A 16,511-nucleotide genomic window follows, 5' to 3' on the forward strand; every position below is an offset into this window, starting at 1 on the left:
GGATGGTTTTATTAGTAACAAAATAAGGAGCATTGAGGATTTTACGAAGGATTTTGGATTGTAAAGATTGGATACGAGAGGAATTCGAAGGTTTGAACTCATTTAATAAAATCATTTCTCAACATTTTGAGCTAAAATTATTTCAAAAGAATCACAAGACCTCATTCAATAATTGGGACATCAAAAGTGAAAATTGGCCAAGCTGTTTTCCCAAATAATTATTACACGCCAACAAATGAGCATATCAGACTCCCCTAAATACATTACTCTCCTTTTGGCTCGGACACATTCGGGTAAAAAGATTCATTGTAATATATTGAAAAATACCACTCCTTATCTACTAGTTCCTAGAAATAAGTTATTTAAATATAATTTAATTTCTTGTTTAAGACTGTTTTGTTAATCAAGAAATCAAGTAAATGATACTAATAGAAGATAAAATACTTTATTGTAGAGGTAGGAATCATACAAAACAACTAATGAAAAAATTAGGGAAAAAAGTTATAAAAAATAAAGAGATTAACATAATAAAAGGTGCAAATGAGAATGCTACATTAATATAAGCTAAATAATGAAAAAAATATATATTTTTATTCAATATTTACATATGTTTTATGTTAATTTAATTTTTTCAATATTTACATCATATTAACATTTTATTTTGTACCTTTTGATACATTAATTTCTTTATTTACATGAGTACGGTATAATTTTTAATTCTTACCTCTACAATATAATGTTTTATCTTCTGTTAGTATCATCTACTATTCTACTTAACTTCTTCTTATAAATGTTTCCTAGTTTGTTTGAAATATTTTTCTCTGAATAAAGGATATTATCTTGTTTTTTGTTTTCAGTTCTGATGTAAACAAATATCTTAAGAATTACTGATCTTTTTTAGTTCGTCATCATACGATTTAACTTTTAATATTAAAATTTTATTGGTAAAATTAATAATATTTTACAAAACACAAAGTATTCCTTTAAATACAGAGCTATTATCTCATAGTGGAAAAGATATACTCTGAGACTAAATAAGGTGCATTTATCTACGACACTAATTTTACAGGGATTTTTAAAATAAATTAAGTGATAAGGATACCAGAAACCGTAAAGAATAAAAATTAAAAATATAATAAGAAAAAATTCCAAAACTACCACCAATATGTTATTATAGTTTCATTTTTAAGCTGATCACACGAACACTGCCACACATAGAGATTATTTTGCAGGACTTGGTTATTTGGTCCCAAAGTCCCTTGAGATGTGTATTTCTGATTTCTATGTTTCGAAGGATTGGTACTAAACAATCCTATTCAAAATTATTCTTGATCATAATACTTTTACTTACTTTGTGTTTAAAATAAAGGTACGTGAATGTCAATAGAATAAAATAAAATAAAAATGTTCAATGTACTTGTTAAAAAAAATTAATAAATTGCACAGAGCTACCAAAAAGAAACCTAACAAAGCAGGTAAGGTTGTTCTCAGTTAATACAAAATAAAAATTTTTTGTTTTCTGAAATGTCATATTTTTGAGTTATGTTGGCATTCCATTGATTCTGTGATATACATGTTTTAATATAAAGAGAATAACTTATAATCTCATATTGTAACTTTTGTTATTATGTAATAATATATTTATTTGATCTATTTTTCTAAATACATAAAAGTAAAAGCCTATGTATTAACATATATATTTACAAATATCAACTATATTTAGAAAAAACACATATTTATCAATATCAACCATATCGAGACTAACCACTCAATTATCAACATCAACCATATCGAGACTAACCACTCATTTATCAATATCAACCATATCGAGAACAACCACATAATTATCAATATTAATTACATTGATAAAGATGAGGCTTTCAGAACATACCTAATTGTAACTTAGAATCAGGCACCAATACAGTACTCATATAAGCTAAGAAATTTAATTGAGACTAATTTGTAAGGAGTTTAAATAAGTCATGCTGATGATATTAAATTTTTGTTAACGTAATGTAGGTGGTGGGCTAGAAAAACGGGCAGGAGTTCAAAACATCCTGAATAAATAAATAAAAGAAATTGAGAAGTTTGAAAGGTTATTCTTGAAATATAACAACATAATTAATATGCTTGGTGTTTGTCTGGTTTTAGGTTGGTTCCTTTTTATGAAATTATGTTCAGTAAATTCAGAGGTCTACTTATATTCGGGTTCGAGCTAGGAAAATTTGAGTTTCACCGAAATCAGAGCTTTTGAGACAATTTATAATTTAATTTAATTTCTTGTAGGAAGATAGTACTGGAAGCGATCAAGAAAGGTACAAGATAGTAAGAAAAGAATATATATATATATATATATTTTCACTATTCAGTCTTCCTACCATCTTTTATAAACTGACATTAATCTTCCAACATTTTCATTTCTACTTTCATGATGGGAGAATATAAACATTTTATGCTAATAATAAGTGACTATCGTTCACTCAAAAGAAAATGACAGTCAATTAGTCAAAAAAAGTATGCATTCTGTCTCATTATTTGATTTTATTCTTTTCTTTTTTTTATCTCTTAATTTGTACTTTCTTTAATATTTCTTCTCTTATTTTATCTCTTATCCATCTGTTACTATTACCCTTTTCATTTACTGTTTACAACATTTAATTTTTCTTATTATATTTTACTTTTCATTGTATACCCCTGTTATGTTCCACTTATGTTTTTTTTCTTGTTTTTTTTTTGTAACTATGTCAAGTGTTTGTATCTTTTTTAGCTCTGACAAAGCCCTGGAACGTGAGGCGAAACGTTGGCTCAATAAAAATAGTATAATTATTTACTATTTGAGTTTTTTTGACCGTACCCGGACCATATTCCATTCAAATATTAAGTAGTGTATATTACGAATACCTAATTGGTTATAAACAGGTTTGCCAGGTCTCTCGCCAGTTTGCCCAGTTTCTAAGAGCCAATATGCTTTGTTCCTTTCTCGTATGATGTCTTCAAGATTAACCATGCTTTCTTTTACCTAGAAAAGATATAAAATAGTTAATAAAATAAAAATAAACATTCAACTAATTTTATAATTATTTTTATAATTAGCATATAAACATTTTTTATATTTAGAACTTATAAGAATTAATCATTTTTTGAGATTCTAAACATAAAGTTCAAAAAAGAAAAAATAGATTTATTATTAACTTTGGTTACTTGGTTACTTATTCAGTTCACACAACTTTATGAACTTATTTAGTTCACACAACTTTATATACTTATCAGGTAAACTTTGTTGACGAAAAATGTTAAATATGACCTTGTCTTTGTATAGACTAATTATTAAAAAAATGACAAGAGATTAAATGTAACATAATATTTAATTTCCTAAAAATGGCACTCAGTAGGTGAAATGTTCAAGTTTAAATTAAGTAAATTAAAATAATTTTTTAGTAGGCGACCTAATTGGCCAATAAACAACCTCAATAACCTAATCGGCCAATAAACAACCTCAATAACCTAATCGGCCAATAAACAACCTCAATAACCTAATCAAGTACCAAAGTTAATAATAAATCTATTTTTTCTTTTTACAAAAAAAGAATTTTAAATTTTACTTATTTGTGTTAACTATAACTGACCATGAACCCTGATCATCTTTTCCTAACATTGAATTTACAATTATCAATTCATATGTAATATTTATACATTACATTAACAGTAATTATTTTCTATCTTTATTATTATTCTTATTTAGTAAAATATCAAAGCCTGTATTTTTATGTTTATATATAACTATTTTCGAGAGAGAATGAACATTTGACACTATTAACTAAACCTATTACTCTATTCCTCTTATACTGTTGGAACAAGAATTCCATTGTTATCATAAATAGTATTCATTTAAGAACCATAGCTGAAAATTACTTAATGGATTAAAATTGAATTCTAGAAACATCTATATAATTTTTTCTTACACAGAAATTTTTTTTCAAGATGCCTCTTTTGTTAAATGGAATGAAATCTTTTTCAAATTTAAAAGGTATCACAGTAAGGGCCGTGGCTAGAGGATGACGAGATGGGCCACTTGAGGGTGCAAAATTAACCATGAAAAAATTTTCATTTTCAAATTGAGGTTAAGCTTTTCTTTCATAATAACAGAGTTTTTATATTAAAACAACAAGCAATTTTAAAAATTGTTCACACTTTCCGGTGTTGGGATGAAAGAAAAGGGCATAGAAGGGCCTTGCCACAGCTTTGCAGCTAAAGTAGGAATAGATTCAAATATGACTTTATATAACTAGGTAAAAATGCAGACAATCAATTCTGAGTTTAGAAAATGTTTCATATTTGACAAAAATAGAACTTTAGAAAAATGAAAAAAAAATTAAATTTTTGTTGGCTATTTGTTTAAGATTTTCAAACAAAGATGACTGAAATAACATTTAATATTACTAAATCTTTATTATAATCAACAAGCACATTCAACTTACTGCACTCCTTAACTTTCAGAAAAATGTTATTGAAAAATTATTTTCTTTTTACGAAATACTCACATAAAATACATGTATTATATATCATTCTAATATTTTCAAAAAATCTCTACCTTCATATAAAATATAACTTTTTATTTCATGTTTTCTTCACTTTTTTTGGAGGGGGGGGGGCAGCAATGTAATCATTAAACGGATAATATTCTAATTGAAAGTTTATGAAATAATGGAACACACCACAGTCTAAACCAACAAGATTGCTGTGTTGTATGATATATTATGAAAATTTTAACATTACCATGATAAAATAAGGAGTTGAATCAGATCTATTTCCAAACAACATTAACTTTACTAAAAGATTATTTAATGAAGAGTATATAATATATTACTGCAATATTGTTAATGGTAAATCATTAAGTAAATAAAGATGTGAATTTCAACCTTATCAATTCTTTCAGGCGATGGGAAGGCTTCATAACATTCTTTATATTCATGTTCCATAGTAAGCAGCATATTTTTTTCCTTTAATAAAACATACCTTTAAACAAAAAAATAACAAACTAATAAAATAAAAACCTAAATCAATTAAATAGATAAAAATAATATGAAGAACAATGGTAAAAATATAATACAGAATTTAATCCAAATAGGTAGGGCTGAAATAAGATGAAGAATAGCCCATATATAATAATCTTTATAACTACTTGATGATTTGTCCTTCAAGTGGAGGTTCCACGGTGATAGCAAGTTTGTTGTGCATACACAGATAGTTGATAATACTACCATCATACAAACCCTGATAGTACAACAGCAAATGTTAGGCTACATGATAATAGTGGCTACAAAATTTATACAATGAATAGGGTATTACTATCACAGTGGAACTCATTAAGATTATTTAAAAGTTTAACAAAGCACTGCATGGGAAGGATGTTTCAATATTATTTTATAATACTTACCAACGTTTACACACATAAGGACAGTTAATAATGATGCTAATGAAAGTTTAAATAAAATAATTTGTATCCAAGTTAAATCTTAAAACACTCTTTAATATTTCTTTAAATGTCCAACCTTTTGACAATCATCAAGGACAGTCTCAAATAAAAATTTACACCCCAAACTGAATAATTTAAAAACCTTTTGCAGATTATCCTGTTCAGGTCATTAATGTCAGTAAAATAACCCTATTTTGTCACTTTTCCATTAAGTTTTGAAACTTTAATAACAGATTAACTTAACATTACTAAAACAATTTGAATAAACTGGGCAGAATATCCTGCAAAAAGTTTTTAAATTATTGGGTATGAGGTGAAAATTTTAATTTAAGATTGTCCTTGAGGATGGATGAAACGTTGGACATAATACTAAATAGTAATTAGAGTGTTTTGAGACTTAATTTGGATGGAAATTATTTTATTTAAAAAATAAACACCAGTCTCAAGAAAGTGAAAAGATTATAAATCAATAAAGTTTTAAATTTAATATTACCAAAGTTTATGAAGATCTTCATTACTTTTAATTCTAAGTTCTTCTTTTTTCCATGATCTTCCAACTTTCACTTCACTTAGGGACCAATTTTCTTCTGAATCGAAAAATTCCATTAAATTTTTCGTGACTTGAGAAGAGAAACATTTTCCTGAAGAACTTCAAAGGAATTAAATCAGTGATAAGAAATTGACGATAAAAAAAAAATATATATAATAAAAGCAAAACAACGGGTAGATAGAAAAAAATTACTTTGATATGATGTGCGTATTTGATGTAAATATGTAATTATTTGGGAGAGAAATAGAAGTTAGTTTTCGAATTATCCCAATTGCAGATCTGGTTAAATTGAAAGCCATTGTTGAAGAGTGTAACAGTTGGGGAACCTACAACAGCGTACAAGTGAGCTTGTGAACTCAGCCAAGAGCGGCAGCACCAGGCCCCAGATTTTAAACACGTGTAAAATCGCCTATAAAACTGTTTTTAACACCCTTGGAACTTTAAAAAGGTATGGAGTGCCGTTTTTCTTTACATTTTTGTTGATTTTTTTTATCCTTGTGTTTGTTTGTATGGAAATTTTCGTTTTTTTTTATTAGGTGTATGACAGTGCACCTCCAAGAGACTCGGGAAGAGGACGGTTGTTTGGGTTTTACATGGAAAACTATCGAACATGGAAGACAATGAACTAATCCAATTTTTATGTTTGATTGTTTTTGCTTATAGGATAAACTCGAAAGCACTTATTGAAATTTTTGACTTTTTACCTAGGCGGCAACTTTCATAACCTAACTTTGTTACTATGTTGTTTAGGTTTTACTGTTGGACTTATAATGATGAGTTGATATAGTAGTTACTATTTGGAAACTCATTAATAAGGTGTGTGAATTGGCTTAGTGAACTTTCTATCTATTTTGCATTGAAGTTTCAGTTGATACTGCAGTCATGAAAATGGCTTGGCAACCCCAAGAAGAAGGACTCAGGCAAATTCTTTTGCTTCTCAAAGAGTCTCAATCACCCGATACAGCTACTCAGATTGCAGTTCAGCATAAGCTAGAGGAATTGAATAAATATCCTGATTTTAATAACTACCTTATTTTTGTCTTGACAAAGGTCACTACTGAAGATGAACCCACTAGATCTTTAAGTGGCTTGATTTTGAAGAACAATGTGAAAACAAACTATAGCAGGATTAGACCTGAAGTTCTGAACTTTGTGAAGGAAGCTTGTTTGACTGATGTGGGCGATCCTTCTCCACTTATCAGGGCCACAGTAGGAATAATTATCACAACGATTGCTTCCAAAGGAGAATTGACTACATGGCCAGAATTGCTTCCAGCTCTGTGTAGTATGTTGGACTCACAAGATTACAACGTTTGTGAAGGAGCTTTTGGAGCTCTGCAAAAAATATGTGAAGATTCTACAGAACTTTTGGATAGTGATGCTCTTAACCGACCTTTGAACATTTTGATTCCGAAATTTATTCAATTTTTTGGACATTCTAGTTCCAAAATAAGATCCCATGCTGTAGCTTGTGTTAATCCTTTCATAATTAAACGAACTCAATCTCTTATGTTGCATATAGATTCCTTCATTGAAGGTCTTTTTAGCTTAGCTAATGATAATGAACCCGAAGTTCGTAAGAATGTTTGTAAAGCACTAGTTATGTTATTAGAAGTTCGAATTGATAGGTTAATTCCACATTTGCACAATATAATCGAATATATGCTGACTAGAACTCAAGACAGTGATGATAGTGTTGCTCTCGAGGCCTGTGAATTTTGGTTGTCCTTAGCCGATCAGCAGATTTGTCGTGAAGTGCTTAGTCCACACCTAGCCACATTAGTTCCTATACTGGTTAATGGAATGAAATATTCCGAAATAGACATTATACTCTTAAAAGGGGATATTGAAGAAGATGAAATGATTCCTGATAAAGAAGAAGATATTAGGCCTAGGTTTCATAGGTCTAAAACACATACTATCAAGCAACATCCTCCAGATAATGGTGGAGGCAGTGATCACACTGATGATGATGAAGATTGTTTGGATGATGATTCGTCTCAATCTGATTGGAATTTGAGAAAGTGTAGTGCTGCTGCATTGGATGTTTTAGCAAATATTTTTCGGGATGATCTTTTACCTGTTTTAGTTCCAATATTAAAAGAAACTTTGTTTCATCAGGAATGGGATGTTAAAGAGTCTGGTATTTTGGCCCTTGGTGCTATTGCAGAAGGTTGTATGAGCGGAATGATACCCCATTTGAGTGAACTTATTCCTTATTTAATCAGTTGTCTGTCTGATAAGAAAGCGCTTGTGAGGGCAATCACTTGCTGGACTTTGTCTCGATACGCTCATTGGGTAGTTTCACAACCTCATGATAATTACTTAAAACCATTGATGACTGAATTGTTAAAGTGTGTGTTAGACCCTAACAAGAGAGTACAAGAGGCTGCTTGTTCTGCTTTTGCCACATTAGAAGAAGAAGCATGTACTGAACTGGTTCCTTATCTCGGTTATATATTAGAAACATTAGTTTTTGCATTTAGTAAATACCAGCATAAAAATTTGTTGATCCTCTATGATGCGGTTGGAACTTTGGCTGATTCCGTAGGGCATCATTTGAACAAACCTGATTATATAAACCTCCTCATGCCACCTCTTATTGAAAAGTGGAATATTTTAAAAGATGAAGACAAAGATTTGTTCCCTTTATTAGAGTGCCTGTCTAGTGTTGCAACAGCACTCCAGAGCGGCTTCCTCCCATACTGTGAACCCGTTTATAAAAGGTGCGTTTCTCTTGTTGAACAAACACTCAATCAGCATATTGCTAACACTCAAAACCCTAACGAGTTTGATGCTCCTGATAAAGACTTTATGATAGTATCCTTAGATCTTCTTTCCGGTTTGGCTGAGGGATTAAATGGCCACATAGAAAAATTGGTAAGTAACTCTAACATGATGCAGCTGTTATATCAGTGTATGCAAGACCCAATGCCAGAAGTGAGGCAGAGTAGTTTTGCTCTTCTAGGAGATTTGACTAAAGCATGTTTTCAGCATGTTCACCCTTGTATTTCTGATTTTCTTCCAATTCTTGGTCAAAATCTCAATCCCGAGTTGATTTCAGTGTGTAATAATGCGACTTGGGCAATTGGTGAGATTTCAATTAAGCTTGAGGGAGATGAAATGCGACCATATATACCCTTAGTTCTCAACCAACTCATGATCATTATAAATAAAACTAATGCCCCAAAAACTCTACTTGAAAACACTGCGATTACAATTGGTCGGTTAGGGTATGTTTGCCCTCATGAAGTAGCACCAATGCTACAACAGTTTGTTCGGCAGTGGTGCACATCTCTCAGAAATATTAGAGATAATGAAGAGAAAGATTCTGCATTTCGAGGTATGTGTCAGATGATTGCTGTAAATCCTGGAGGTATTGTGCAAGATTTCATATTCTTTTGTGATGCAGTAGCATCGTGGGCAGCCCCAAAAGAAGATTTGAAGGAGATGTTCTCGAAGATCTTGCACGGGTTCAAGAATCAAGTTGGGGACGAGAATTGGAAGAGGTTTGTAGATCAGTTTCCAGCTCAGCTTCAAGAGAGGATGTCGGCCATGTACAACGTCTGAAGAGAAGGTCAAGCGTCTATAGAACTGGGCATATATTGCGACAGCAACCTGCGGCGGGCCGAGGGAAGGGCGGGGGGAAGAGCTAGTAGCCTCTTTATATCAACTCATTTATTTAAAAATCATTTGTTCATGGGGGCCAAATTTATCTCTTCTCAACTAGTAAATTGGTTAAATCCATTATTTTGACTCAGACATGCTATATCTTGATTTTTAACTTTATTTTGTGTATACATTATTTGACAAATGTTCATTTGTTGCCTTTTTTTTTCTTTATTTCAAATTTTTTGTTAATTTTTTCTTGAAAAAAAACATTATACCACAGTTTTTGAAACATTTGTTTTAGAAAAGTTGGTGTTTTTTATTTAACAAATTTGCCTACCTGTATGAAAAATTAAAGGGTTGTACTCTTCTGAAAATTTTGCTGTTAATAACAATTATGTTGTAGCAGAAATAATCATCAATAAGATCTAATATAAGGAAAGTTTAGAATTATCTAAAATTTATTTGTGAAAAGTGCAACCCTTACATTTGTTTAACTGTAGTTATTGTAAAATTGCTAATTTTTTTTTTTTTTTCTTTCATTTCTGTTAAAAGTGCTGAACACTCCCACACTGGGAGTGGACAGTACAAACTGTGCGCTTGGCTTGAAAACTAACTTAGCTAAATGTGTGTGTTCGTAACCTGGAATGTTATCTTGTCAATGTTGGTCGACCAAGCGTAGTTTGAAAATCGTAAGTGTCCATATGACATCGTACTCTTAGAGTGCACAAGAAAAAAAAAAAAAAAAAATATCTATATCTATATATATATTATAAAAATTAAAAAAAAAAAAAAAAAAGTCAAAGAGCTTGAAACAAAAAAAAAACAATGTTTAGGAAATTTTGAGTTGTTTATTATATTATATATGAAAATTATAAATGTCTCTATAAAAAGAAAGTGTAAATGATCTAGTTTGGAAAAGCCCGCTTACATATTGGTCGTGATGAAGTTTTATGTGTAGTCATATGTAAATAATCTTATAGTAGTTTTTAAAATCTGGTTAACAGAGTCTTTTCATGTGCCTCTTCAAAAATAATGTGACTAGGTGGAAATTTGGAATATTGTGTAATTGTTGTTCTTGCTTACAGCCAAAGTGATAATTTCTTTTTCGTTAAAATTTTCTTTTCTTTTTGTTATACTTTTTATTTTACCTCTATGTAAATGAGATTGTTTCATTCAATAATTCAATAATAGTTACAGTTACATATGGAAGTTGAATTTTGTAATAAAGTAATTGTATAAATTATAAATATAGTTTTTAATTCTATAGACTTTTATTTTGTTTTCCTTTTCTAATTATTTTTTTATTATTAATTTTGTATTTATTATTATTATCATTACAATTCTTAATATTTGGTTATCTAAACTATTGTTTATTTTTTTTGTTTTGTTGTATTGTTTTAAGTGAAATGTCATCTAACTGAGGCTGTAAGGAGTTAGCTCTCAAAAGGTATATTTGCCTATGCCTTCTTGGTTTGTATTCTCTTTTGAACAAATAGGTTTTCTCTATGATGATTTGTATTATATATTGTGCTGATAAATATTATTTTTCTACAGCGGTAGGTAAAAAGTTCTCTTATTGATGATTTGTATTATATATTGTGCTGATCAATATTATTTTTCTACAACGGTAGGTAAAAAGTTCTCTTATTGATGATTTGTATTATATATTGTGCTGATAAATATTATTTTTCTACAACGATAGGTAAGAAGTTCTCTTATTGATGATTTGTATTATATATTGTGCTGATATTATTTTTCTAACTGTAGGTAAGAAGTTCAAGACTGATGATATGATTTTGGATAATTATTTTTTCCACTTGATATCAGAATAAGAAGTGCACTTCATTAGTTATCAACAGAGGCTGGATTTCGTGTTATTGTAGTTATTCTGAAAATACCTATTCATTTCTATTTCAAAACAGTTTCAATAACAAATTTATTTTTATTTTTGTAAAATTAAATATTCAATGAAATTTTTTCGAACAATTTTGATTAATGAATGGAATATGGTCCGGGTGCGGTCAAGTAAAACTCAAATAGTAATAACTATTTTAATTGAGCCAACGTTTTGCCCCATGTTGCAGGGCTAAATTATCATTAATTTTTATTATTATTATAAACTTATCATTAAGTTTTGTCTATCTGACCTTACAATATAAATTTTTTGTTATCATTTATTAAAAAATGTTGTAATAAAAACTAATGATAACTTTTTATTTTGGCAGTTAATCTCATAATGGCAACTTTTCATATTGTCACCATGGAAACGCCTTGTATTGTGTAATGAGCAAATAAGACTTAAAATGCGATTGTAAATACTATCATGTACTTCCACTATTGCGTTGGCTATGACCACTTTCTGCTGCAGTTGCATAATGTCACTATGTAAAGTGGCCTTAACATGCCAGTAGCTTCTCTACTGCTATATGTAACTATCACACCAGAACTAGTATATCACATTGGTAAATTCTATCCTGGCTGAGACACTTTCTGGCATGTCTTGTAACTTTTTTTCTAATTTATTTTAAGAGGAATTTTTATTGATTAATCTTTTTGCAAAAAAAATAGTTTATAACAATTAATTTTAAAAGTAAAATTTTTTCTGTAACTATTATTGTGAAATTTATTAAAACAAATTACTAATGACTTCGCATCCTGCAATTATATGTTAAGTTTGCTTGTTTTATGTGAGCATCTTTCGTATTATCGATTTTTAATGACAGCATTTTGGTACAATTTAACCCATTATTACTTTGTGTAACATATACAGTAAGTGCATATATTGATTCTCTAACTTTTCTAAAAATAAAATTTCAAAGCTTTCTATTATCCAATTACATTAGGTATTAATTCATAGTAATGTATTCTTGATTTACCTTTTCAAGCAATAATGAGTTCTAATATAAAAAAAAATTGAAATCCATTTTCTCCTCTTAGGTTAAATTTTTGGGTAATGTTAAAACAATGTAATCTCAGTTATTTGAACTGGCATAAGTTTCAATATCGGGTCATCTAATTCCTATAGAATGTTCAGAATATATTTTGTTGAATTAGAAATACATAATATCTATTGTATAAATCATTTGACCCTGTGAAAGTAAGTAATTAAATTAATAATTATGAGAGATAGTTGACCGTGGATGATAAATGAGGAGAAGATGGTTGGGGGTGCGGTCAATGAAAATTTCATTGACCGCACCCCCAACTATCTTCTCCTCAATTAAATTAATAGTAGAAACATGTAAAATACAAATTTTGTTGATGAACTAATTTTTTTTTATCATGTTTTAAATAAATTCATACAAAGAGTATTTTTCATATTACTTTTTTTAATTTATAAATGAACAATCTTATAATTAAAAAAAAAATAATCACTTAGCATTACTGAGGATGTAAAAGAAAACAATTTTTTTTTTTTTAAATCTTCAAACATTCAATAAACAATGAAAAATAAAAATACATTAAAGAACATATTGCTTAATTTTTCTTAATACTTTCTGCAGTACCAATTACTAATAGTTCCAATTACTCAGATTCTACTCTATAGTGTTTGATATATTAAAATTTTTTGGCAAATTATATTTTTTTTTTTTACCAACTTTATTGATTTTTATGAAAGTATAAATGTTTTAAAAACGATATTTACTGATGTAATATATTTCTATTATATTATGATTGGCACTTATTATAGGCAAAACAAAGAAAGTAGTGAACTTGTTTAAAGAGTTTTGTTTTGTTTTTATTACTCCCCAGATCATTCTTATTGTCTATCAATCTCTGCTATCATTTGTGACTTATACATATATTTTTTATTTTTAATATTCCTGTTATCTAGAAATTTTATTAGTTCTCATTTTTAGTTTGTTTTGTATAAATAAATTGGTAAGTTGATACCGCCAATAAGTCCATTTTAAAAAGATTGCTGGGTATTCGTTTTGTTCAGGAAAGTATTGCCTTAAGTTTGAGATATTTCTAATATTTTTTTATGGTTGGGGATAATTAATTTAAATTATTGATTCTAAAAGTTGCCCTTCACGATATGAATTGAGGCTGGTTCATAACTGTTTCTTTTTATCTGGAAGAAGTTTTGGCATATATCCATATTTACGTATAGGTCATCCAATCGCACAGAAGGGGCTAGGGACTATCAAGAGTTTCTAGCAGATTAATAACATTTACGAAAGAAACATAAAATCAAAAGCTGACTAATCAAGTTTAAACAATTTTATAATATTATTTATTTGATTTTAGGAAGATAGTCCGAATGGTGGTCATTAAAGGTACAAATTAGTACATATTAACTATTTATTGGTAACAAATAATTCGTCCCGCTTTCCAGGGCTAAATCAGAACAAGATACAAACATTGTAAATATGATAAAAAAAAAAAAAAAAAGAATATATATATACATAAGGAGGAATGTAACAAGTTAAACAAAATTAATTATAAATATAAATGAATAAAACACTAATAAATAACAAGTAAAGAAATGAGTAAAAAAATTGCAAATGTTAAAATAAAGAAATGAATAGTGCAGACAATACTTAATAGATGTAGTAACAAATATGGTAAAATAAAAAGAAAGTGTAATGAAGTATAAGCATGGTGCAATAACAGATAAGAGGGAGGGGGGAAGGAAAAGATATAATAGAAGAAAAACTTTGTTAGAAAGTTTGTATTTTAGCATATTTTTTACTAAATCTATTAAGTATTATTTCACTATTCATGACTCTACTTTTACATTAGCATTTCTTTCTGTTGCTTAGATTTGATAACAAAAAACTACTGATGGTTATCATTGCCCTTTTAACTATAATAATTATTTAACTAGATATTAAATAATTTTTTATAATAGAGTAATTTATGATACTAATTTTGGTAATTAATTAATGATAGAGATATCAATTAATAATAAATATAAATAATGATATTATGTTTTATAATATATAAATGAGATTCATATCTGAGTAAACAGTCAGATAGATTTAATGAACTTAAGGTGCTGTTAATGTTCTTCTCACTGTCGCCCAAGGCCTTGGAGAGTTGTCCAGGAACACCGCAATTTTCCATGATCCTTCTGTATCGAGGACACTCCTCATGATGTGAAATACAGACATAATTACTTTACAGGGTTGATACCGAGGTGGATCTTTCCTCATTATTGTCAATATGTCATTATTATTGCAATGACAGTCATGACTCAACTGGTAGTGTCCAATTTAGAGGCACGTTATAACCACCTCCTCTCTTCTCCATTGCCTGGAGGATGAGGCCCAGCAACTCACTGTTGGCTTTTGTATTTTCAGCTGTTGACCAATTTTGTTACCAGTCGTGTAATATTTCAATCTGTATTGGTCGAAACAAATCTGAAGATGGAATATAACTAGACGTAATATATTCTATTGAGTAGGCTTCTGTTACAGCCTTATCTACTTTTTTTGTGTTCAGGAATCCTAGAATGACTAGGGACCCAGAGAAATGTTATTTTTCTAGAAGATCCCTCAATCTGGTTAATGGTGTAATGAATCTCTTGAACAAGAGGGTTATCAAAGAAGATTTGGGAAAGAGCTTTGAGGGAACTTAAAGAGTCAGAACAAAATATTTCTTTACTTTTTATTTATTAGAATTCTATTCATTTATATTTATAATTTTTTTTTAGCTTACTACATTCCTGTTTTAGCTTACTACGTTCCTCTTTTAGCTTAGTACGTTCCTCTTTTTCATATAACTTTTTACACTGTTCCTATTTATATTCTAATTGTTTTATCATATTTATAATGTTTTTATCTTGTTTTCATTTAGCCTTGCAAAGAGGGAGGAAAGTTGGTTACCAATAAATAGTTTATCTTTACTATTTTGTACTTTTCTCAACCACCCACTGGACTATCTTCCTAGTCTGTTACATACTCAACTATTAATTTTCCAATATTATTTATTTGTTTAATTTCGTTTTAAATAATTTTTAAAAAAATTATCATAAATAGTTTTCTTTGATTTTTTTTTAAGGATTTAATAAACACGATTTTTCGTATTTATTGGTTATTAACATTTTCGTTATTTCCATAAAATTGATTGGTTCAAGAAACCCCATTAGTGATGTGAATTCAAATTTAGTTAGCTTGTCTTTGTTGGTTACCTGACAGCTTCAGGGTCAATCATATTTTGATTATCATTTTGGGGGTTTTCTTGAACCATCTATCCTGGACTGGTTTTTGTTGGCTGCAGAAAATTTCTATTTGCTTGAATCAATGGTTCTTATGGTTTTGGTTAAAACCAAAGTGAAAGAAAAAGATTGATTTTTATTGTATTATTAATGATTGAACTGAAATAGGCACTAAGGAATCAGCCAGTGTTTTCTAAAATTGTATTTTATAAACTATGTTGATAATTTTTTTCTGGACTTTTTCACAACATAACTACTAGGTGTAGATAGAGCATTGAGTTTTGTTGAGAAATGAAAAAAAGTATCATTTGGGATATATTTGATTGTCTGTGTGTAATATATAAAAGGAAACATAAAAAAAAAAAAAAAACTGAAATAGTAATTTACTATTTAATTTGAGCCAACAATTCGCTCCACATTACAAGGGTTTGTGAGGGCTAAAGAATATACTAATAACTAAGATAGATTTACAATGAAAAGTATAAACAAACAAGAATTAAAAAATTCATGAAAAAGTAAATAATAACAAATAAAAACGCTATTAGAAAATTCATGAAAAAGTAAATAATAACAAATAAAAAAGGCTATTAGAAAGATTAAATAATAACAAATAAAAAATGGTATTAGAAAATTCATGAAAAAGTAAATAATAACAAATAAAAAAGGCTATTAGAAAGAGTAAATAATAACAAATAAACAAGTGTATTCAA

At 28.9% G+C, this 16,511-nt stretch overlaps 2 protein-coding genes across 3 annotated transcripts in view; one reads left to right on the forward strand and one right to left on the reverse strand.

Annotated features, from left to right (window-relative positions):
* mRpL47 (mitochondrial ribosomal protein L47) overlaps window positions 1–6,378 on the reverse strand; it is a 13,029-nt gene extending 6,651 nt beyond the window's left edge. The window contains exons 1-4 of one of the 2 annotated variants that reach the window (XM_014423021.3): window positions 6,219–6,378; window positions 5,970–6,125; window positions 4,920–5,016; window positions 2,902–3,019 (exon numbers count right to left, since the gene is read on the reverse strand). In XM_014423021.3, the coding sequence (XP_014278507.1) occupies window positions 2,902–3,019; window positions 4,920–5,016; window positions 5,970–6,125; window positions 6,219–6,325 (478 nt within the window). In that variant the 5' untranslated portion in view covers window positions 6,326–6,378. The remainder of the gene's footprint in view (window positions 1–2,901; window positions 3,020–4,919; window positions 5,017–5,969; window positions 6,126–6,218) is intronic. The other variant, XM_067045951.1, reaches the window with a different exon arrangement.
* Window positions 6,353–10,902, forward strand: Tnpo (transportin 1). Its single transcript, XM_014423019.2, has 2 exons — window positions 6,353–6,474; window positions 6,563–10,902. The coding sequence occupies exon 2, from the start codon at window positions 6,909–6,911 to the stop codon at window positions 9,594–9,596; it is 2,688 nt and encodes an 895-aa protein (XP_014278505.1). The 5' UTR covers window positions 6,353–6,474; window positions 6,563–6,908; the 3' UTR covers window positions 9,597–10,902.
* Window positions 10,903–16,511: the final 5,609 nt, after the last annotated feature.

Source organism: Halyomorpha halys, unplaced genomic scaffold (genome assembly GCF_000696795.3).
Source record: "Halyomorpha halys isolate HHAL.00 unplaced genomic scaffold, Hhal_1.1 Scaffold399.1, whole genome shotgun sequence".
NCBI classification, from domain to species: Eukaryota; Metazoa; Arthropoda; class Insecta; order Hemiptera; family Pentatomidae; genus Halyomorpha; species Halyomorpha halys.

What these genes read in the sequence shown, in the direction of transcription:
- Tnpo (XM_014423019.2), top strand. Translation starts at nt 6,909, where the DNA reads ATGAAAATGGCTTGGCAACCCCAAGAAGAAGGACTCAGGCAAATTCTT.